General features: G+C 39.8%; 1 protein-coding gene across 10 annotated transcripts; it reads left to right on the top strand.

Annotated features, from left to right (window-relative positions):
• Positions 1-429: 429 nt before the first annotated feature.
• LOC148020014 (uncharacterized) lies at positions 430-4,372 on the top strand. Of its 10 annotated transcripts, none has more exons than XM_087700272.1 (12): positions 431-1,842; positions 2,025-2,108; positions 2,182-2,277; positions 2,356-2,472; positions 2,605-2,670; positions 2,769-2,845; positions 2,930-3,021; positions 3,114-3,249; positions 3,339-3,433; positions 3,557-3,680; positions 3,838-3,902; positions 3,980-4,367. In XM_087700272.1, exons 1-12 carry the CDS (start codon positions 1,725-1,727, stop codon positions 4,041-4,043), a joined length of 1,134 nt encoding a protein of 377 aa, XP_087556398.1. In that variant the 5' UTR covers positions 431-1,724; the 3' UTR covers positions 4,044-4,367. The 10 variants fall into 10 exon arrangements, 8 of the variants coding, with proteins under 8 accessions (XP_087556400.1, XP_087556401.1, XP_087556398.1 ...); XM_087700268.1 differs by having other exon boundaries at positions 432-1,156; positions 1,637-1,842; positions 2,769-3,021; positions 3,980-4,365; XM_087700269.1 differs by having other exon boundaries at positions 432-628; positions 1,637-1,842; positions 2,769-3,021; positions 3,980-4,364.
• The last annotated feature ends 3,708 nt before the right edge of the window (positions 4,373-8,080 follow it).

The raw sequence follows: 8,080 nt of genomic DNA, 5'->3' as shown, positions 1-8,080 counted from the left end.
CCCCCCGCCCCCCCAACACACACACACACACACACACACACACACACAAAAGGAGCATGGTTTTTTTCGCTCCTAGGTTGTTGTTGGTCACAACTCCACATAGAGAGAGAGAGAGAGAGAGAGAGAGAGAGAGAGAGAATTAATATTACTTGCTATCACTTTTGAATTTGCATTTAAGTTTGAAGGTTTGAGTTTGGAGGTTTGAGTATGAAAAGAGACTTGGGGAGGTTTTAGGAGATTTGCGAAAATTTTGGTACTCTTGGAGATTTACCAAAGTTACAAGCAAAATAACAATATAGCAAGATATTTATTAGTTACTAGGATATGCTTAAAATCAATTCCCCGGAATATTTTGATCTTATTAATTCTTCCTGTTTGTTTCACTAGTTTACCAAATGGGCAGGCTTTGTAGTAAACTTTGCTTATTACTCGTTAACTCTTCATTTCCCTTTCTCTCTCATAGAATGTATAGCATGACCATGCTCAATCGCAGGGGTGGGGGCCTTAGGCTCTAGTGCTGCCATATCTCGTCCCGTCGTCCTAAAGCAAGGTTTTAGGGTGTTATCGCAGATGGACTTGTCTTAACAACAGAACAGCAACAGAGGGTTCAGAGTTACAGATTACGAAGGTATGTCGAGACTCATTGGCGCACTAACAGAGCTTGATGTTTGCACGGGCTCAAAGAAGCAAGAGCTGTCTGCTTAGGCGATGCAGATCATCTTCAATGTCTCATAGCTTTCAGTCTGAAAGAGAGTTTCTAGATCGAGCAGATGCCTTTACGGCAACTAAAAACTCCACAACGTCAGGAAGAAGGTTACACAGATGCATTAAAGCAGCATGAAGCTCTTATCATAGCAGCAAAAAACTCTACCTTGTCAGCATCTTTCATTGGCTCAACTTGTGCTGGAGCACACTAGGAAAAAGGAAATATAAGAAAGCATATCTCTGAGAATGAAGTGAAGCCATAGCATTCCATCACAGAGTATATAATGAACATGCTAGCTGGACTTGACATCAGGAGCTTCAAAATCATTCAAATGGCAGGGGAATAGCATGCCATTTCGGGTCTTTTTAGGCTGTTTCCGTAGGACTACACACTCATTTTGTTCGCTTGATGCATCCGTGTGATTCAGAAAAACTCCCTCCGGCTTAAAAGGTAGGAGACAATAAAAGTGATTAACTGAGTGATGTATGAATTCTGGCATCTTGTCTAACCTGGAAGCTCTTGCTCCTTTGAACCATCAGTTCACTGGCGCAGTCTGACAAAAGGGATAAGCCCCAGTGAACTGATGGTTATGCTGATCCTTAAGATAAACCCCTGTCAGTTTTTGACTATTGGAATGGCAACTTCATTCACACAAAGCGTAAGATTGATGCTCTCTGTCCACTTTGATGTTGGGCATTTTAAATGTTTGTGTGATCGGTTCTGTGAGTTCTTTGTTCAGCAACTCCCAGAGAGCATCACAGCTACACTTTCTTATTCACTGCAGCCTCAATGCGTTAGCTATCTGGTATCATCATTTACAGTTGGTTGCACTTGCAATCCCTGATATGCTTATTATTGATGGATCAGTAAGACCTACTCTTTCAGGTAAAAATGCATACATCTTACAGACTTGTGCTTTACAATGTGCAGGTGTGAACCGATAAGATTAGCATTTGAAGTTTGGTTGTTAAAGTAGTCATTCAATCCTATGACCAAAGATAACAAACTTCAAGCATAGATGGAGTTAAAAATTTCAGACACCAAGCTCATTGGCAACAACTCTGACATTGATCTCAAACACACTGAAGATGTGGAGCACCGGAGAGTGTTGAAGGCTTCACCTTTTAAAGATAGTTGTAAGATCTCGGCACTTAAAGTGAAGTAACTGTCATTTAATGGATTTCTCACCGTGGTGAGATTTATGTAATTCTGCTGATAAGTCTTAATTCATTGCAATTTGGTGTGATTTTCTTTTCCTCCTCTTGATTGATGTCAACTCATGCTGCTGTGACTTGCTGAAGTTCCTCGGTGTTTTCAGATCAAACCAGGGTTAATGAGAGGCTCTGTAACCAGAAAACTCAAAGGAGGTGCATCAGCAATAATAATGCCAAGTTTGCTTATCGTAAGGGTTTTATATTGCTGAAGAATGTGTAGAGGGACTAGTAGAAGGCACGTTAAAGAGGTGTGATGTGCAGTGCCTGGCAAAAGGAGGAATGTGACAATTCAAGTGGGGAGAAGAAAGCAGAGGTTGAAGCATGTGATCAAAACTACTCTTTTCAAAAGCTGTACAGGTGATAAAAGTTGTGTATATGGTTTGCTTGTCAGTGATGCCTTCCAAATATCTTTGCTAACTTCCTGTTTTCTTCCAGTTGGTCGATTGATGGGTCTCCGAAAGGGAAAACGAAGCATGAGAGCAATCAAAATATTCAAAACAAGGAAAAGTGAGCTTTTATCTGCAGATTTCCATATTTCTGGAACTAAGACAGGTATTTTCACAGTATGCTGATTTACAAGCCAGAGCAACTCGTCGAACACAATTATCTTCTTTTTTCATGTTAACATTTTTGAGTAAGATAAGATTCTTGGCTATGCTTTGACAAATGCATAAACTCCTCTAGAAAAGGGAACTTCAATTGAGGAGATTCAAGAAGAAGAAGAAGAAATAAATATGTTATCAGTTAAAGGTGATCTTAAAAAAGAGGCATGTTATCTCACTAAACATATAAATGTCTTCTCTCTGCATATGGCCCTTTCACTACAAATTTTCTTTGCATTCTGACAGTGTGCAGTAACAGTAGTGAAAAGGTGCAATTACCTGGCATGATGGAAGCATTTCACAAGGAAGTCATGAAATATTGGGTGTGGCGTTACACCCTTTTTTCCCGCTTTGATGATGGAATAAAGGTGGATGAGGAAGGCTTGTTTTCTGTCACACCTGAACAGGTTGCAAAACATCAAGCTGCACGTTGTGGTGGTGGTTTTCTTATTGATGCATTCACTGGGGTTGGAGGCAATGCCATTCAGTTTGCTTTAACGTATGTTTAAAAGAAATTGCACTAAAGATGAAAGTGAAGTTTGAAACATCCTATCAAAGGGGATCCATCCTTGTGACATTATTCACATGCAGGAGTATCCATGTAATTGCCATAGACATTGACCCAAAGAAGATTGAATATGCACAGCACAATGCAAGCATCTATGGCCTTACTGACAACATTGATTTTATTGTTGGAGATTTCTTCAAGTTGGCACCGAGGCTCAAGGTAACCAGACCTACAAAATTATCAAGAATGATGCTGTAAGATCACTTGGCTCACTGTTCTGGGGCTGATATTTCTGAACTATTGCTCAGGCAGATGTCATCTTTCTATCACCACCATGGGGTGGTCCTGGATATGCTCGAGCAAGAAAGTATAATATTGAGACCATGCTGAAGCCCAGGGATGGGTATTGTTTCTTCAACAAATTCACTGTTTGTTTGTCTCAAGTCAGTATCCAGTAAAAAAAATAGTTGCAGTTTGCTGACCAAATTTTAGGTCAAATGTGATCCTCTTGCTTGATTGTGTGCAGGTTTGCTTTATTTAAAGTGGCATTGTCTGTTACTCTGAATGTTGCTTTTTTTCTGCCTCGCACTGTTGAAGAAGAACAACTTGTGCAGCTGTCATGGCTTACAAGCCCACCACTTCCACTGGAGGTGAGGTTTTAGAAAAATCTTGAATTTGCTACCTGAGACACTGATGGCATTGAAGTGATTTGAAAAAAATGTAATGGAGTCTGCAATTCTTCGATCATGAAGTTGACACCACAATTCACATTGAGCAAGTGATGAATCGAGAATGTGTTTGATGCAGATTGAGGAAAATTATATTGACAACAAACTCAAAGCAGTTACCGCTTACTATGGAAATCTGGCCAGGTAAGAGTGGGTTCAAGAGATGGCTTGTGGATTTGAGCATATCGAGTCAGATGGGAAATCAGAACTCATTTTATCAGCTTGTCAAATGGTCGCCAAGCCCCTAGGTGCAAGTACAGGGGCTCTCTACAACAGGTCTCATGAGGGGAAGATTTGTCCAAATGGCTGCATCAACCTCCAATTTTGAAGTATGTCCACTCAAGTACCCAATACTATGTACACTCATCAAATACCCAACCAAGTACCCAATACTATGTACACTCATCAAATAGCACTTTACGAGCTTCTTGCATAACTTTATTGCTTGTGTTGCTTCGGGATCTAGCTCGAATTGTTTGGCAGATTCTTGTGTTACACACCTGTTTGCTACTTTTTTTTAGCTTTTCCATAAAATTGGAAAATGACATCCAACTTACATGTTTTAAGCATATTGCCAGCATTCATTCCGGGCTAGGATCAAAGCCCAAAATTTTATTGAATTTTTGCCATATGAGGCAGGTTGATGATTTCTTAGTATTAGCTTTTACTACTAACCGAAAGTAGAAGGCCATTGGCAAGGCGAATGTGATACCGTAGCTTGCCACCTCCATTGTCGGGTATAAAGCCTCTTGTTGCCCTTGCAAATTGCTTTCTTGTTGCTATTGTTGCCTCTTTTAGGCATGTAGCTTGCCTTAAGTCCTCTTTTATTCTTTTTCTTCTAATGGTTGTATGTTGATTTTGATAGATACTCAATTCTTTATGTTTGCGTAGTCTTCTCCAAGCCTCGGACTCTGTGTGTGTGTGTGTGTGTGTGTCTTTGAATATGTAGTTTTTTATTTCATAGAATCAAGTATATTTTTATAATTATAAAGAGTTGACATGTCTTTATCCTAATTTTATCTATTTGTTGCACATATACATGCATGTGTGCACATATGCACATGCTCTCTTTGTAATGCCACCTTGCTATACTTAGATTCACATCGCTTACCATTATTGAGAGACAATTCATTATTGAGAGGTAGTCCTTGATTAGGGTAGGAGCCAATGACATTCAGCTATGGTAGACACATTGCTTGCTATGATTGTTGTGCAATCCATTACTGAGAGGTGGTCCTTGTATATGATAGGAGTGGTTGGCATTTAGTAACACCACACATATGCATGCATGTTCACACACACGACATTTGCAATAGACAATTGAGTCATCATTGAGGGCAAGGTAGTTGAATAGATATGTGCGGCCTATGAGACGGACATACTTGAGAGATATGGATGACATAGTGGAATTGTAATGGTTCACTTTGGATACACTTAGGGAAGATGGGGGAGGTGATGGAGAACAATGACTTGATTACAATCACAAAGATACATTAGAGCCTTGAGAGAGGGTTACCTAGAGTACCAAGATGCATTTGGAAGTCCGCATGCAAGAGTTGTGCGAGAGATGAAGACACCACCCACATATTATCAAACCTTGATGCGCATAGATGTGGATTGGAGTAGAGATCTCATGAGATAGGATGTTAGACATTGCCATCTACTAAATTCTCTCAAGAGGATTGAGATATGCTATCAAGGAGCCTTAGTAGAGCCATAGCAAGAGGACATTAGAGAAGCAAAGGGGGAGTCACCTTTCACAAACCTTTGAGACAAGATTGTACACTATTTTGAATTGGGAGAGATTCTCTTAGTAGGAGATTTTAATGCTAGGAGAGAATAGATAGTGACACATTGATTTTGAGGATCTAGGGCAATTACAAGTGATGGATGTAGAGGATGCATGCACAAGTGGGATATTCGTTAATAGTAGAGGAGAGAGCACTTGATGCGAGTAGTAGCTACTAGAGCTAGGGTCATGACACCATTCCATTTTCTACAATAGAATCAAGAAGTTGTTGAGATTCAAAACATTGACTTGCTTCTAGCCCACTAGTTTCAATATAGTGGATTATGTATGCGGCTCCATTGAGATAATAGAGCTAGTTAGATCCTTCATCACCCCCCATTTTCCAATAAGAGTAGATCATACCTACATATTCCTCACCATATCCATCTTCCTAACCACATAGGTTCTACCCACCTCCTATGCCGAACCTACCGCCTTCTATTTCACATAGGAGCTAGCTTATATGTTTAACCATGATGTCCATAATGGACTTCAAACAGTTCAAGCACATAGCCCCCTTAAGGACACACACACACTAGTGGACTCATGTGAGATGGAAACACGCCCCAAAATAGATGGTATGTTGATGAGTACAAGGAGCTATGTGCGCACCTTTGGATTCAAGGTCTATTATAGAGAGAGATATTCATAGGTAGATTAGGATTCCAACTCGCCATAAATAATGGGCATACAAGGAGGCACATTATTGGAATTTGTACCATGTATTCATTGATTTGAGATGTAGCCCCAATCACACTATCCCATACCCATCGATGACTCGAAGAAATAGCACTCCTATACATGGTGTACCATACTAGCCATTGATTACTCATCCTCGAGAGCCTCACCCTACTACATCCACTTTCTTTCCACATGATGTGGTGAGGAGAGGAATAGAGCGCCTACAATTCAAAGTGGACGTTTGGACAAAGTTGTTTTCTCTATACCAGTTGAAGATATTTATCCATCATATTATCATAGAAAAGAAGCTTGGAATGCTTTCAATTGATGACAACTTCCATGAAGTACCGCATCCACAAGGTAGAGGAGTTGTAGGATAACCTTGTAATTCTAAGCAGGAGGGATTTATTTGAAGATATCATGATAATCCCTATCAATTTTCCCTTGCCTCTGAAGTGTGATGTCCTCTATATCTACTCACCTCTAGGTTGTGTGACACCATTTTGTAGGTGGAGCTAGCTTTGCTTGTTTTGGTGCAAGGAGTGACTTAAAAATATAGAAGGCCATGGATTCAACTCTATTAAAGCTTTTATTGTAGGTTTAAGAGGAAGCAACAAGAAGGCCAAGAACAAGAAGGACCAAGATGATAAGGAGGAGGAGAAGTCAAGTCGAAGTGCCCACACTGTGAGAGGAGAAATATAGATAAAAGCACTCTCATTTGAAGCCAAGCACCAAGGATAGTGCTTAAGACTCAAAAGGCTATATTAATGACTATTATTGAGTCTATCTTAGTCTATTTGTTTGAGGTTGAGGATACCGCACTTGCTTCCTTCACATTGGAGAAAGCATGGCTCATGGATAGTGGTGCTTTATTTCATATGATTCACTGCTAGGATTGGCTTTAGTACCTTTGTTTTAGAGGGGTAACCATTACCATTGGTGATAATTATTTTGTGCTAGTTTGAGGCATGTTTTGATCGTTTAGGATTCTTCTACCAAACTCTTTTATACTCTTGATTGGGACTTAACTTGTCTGTTCATGGTTTGGCATCATTAGGAATGTATGTGGTCTTCATCCAAGATGTAGTTAATGTTAAAGATGTATCTATGCATGCACTACTTTGGACATGTATTTAGAAGGGTGGGCTCTACAAGCTAACTACCCTTGTGTCATGGTCTTTACACAAACTTGGGCTACTTTTGGCATGCTTGTTATGGGCACTTGAATAACGATTCCAATTCGACATGCATTGGAAAGAAGATGATGTAGGGGCTTCTAAAAATTTTCGCCATCACTACCTTGTGCCCTACTTACATTTGGGGCAAACGATAGGGCAACCTCATCCGAAGATCGTCTCTAGGAGGGCATCTACCTCACTTCTGTTAGTTCTTATGCACTTTTGTAGACCTATGTGCATGGTTTCTAGGAAAGGCCAAATACCTAATGTTGGTGGTTGATTTTAGCATATATGTGTGGCGTTACTTCTTGGAATATAAAAAGAGATGTTGTGTGGTTTTTAGTCTATTGGAAGAAAGTTAGAAGGAGTCTACTTACATGCCTATAGACACTAGTTGGTCTCTTTGCATGAGGAGTTTAGTTTGGTGGCTAGATAGGGAGATTTAACAAGTGGCTTATATGTTCAATCTTTTTAATGTTACTTGACAAGTTCTTGTGGCTTATATTAGAGTTCAAATGTCTATAGCACACCTTACACAAGAGAAGGAAGATAGTCTTTACATACACTTTAATGTATGCTTTTGGGGGATTAAAGAGAACTTTTTATGTTGAAATTTGATGTGCAACCTAGGAGGAAAATTCAATGATGAACAAGATGCAAAAAAATAAATCCGT

Source organism: Lygodium microphyllum, chromosome 19 (genome assembly GCF_053477565.2).
Source record: "Lygodium microphyllum isolate KBCC chromosome 19, Lygodium_microphyllum_v1.1.10, whole genome shotgun sequence".
In the NCBI taxonomy this organism is placed as follows: Eukaryota; Viridiplantae; Streptophyta; class Polypodiopsida; order Schizaeales; family Lygodiaceae; genus Lygodium; species Lygodium microphyllum.
Note: the sequence above shows the minus strand (reverse complement) of the source record. Positions and strands in the feature narration are given on the sequence as shown.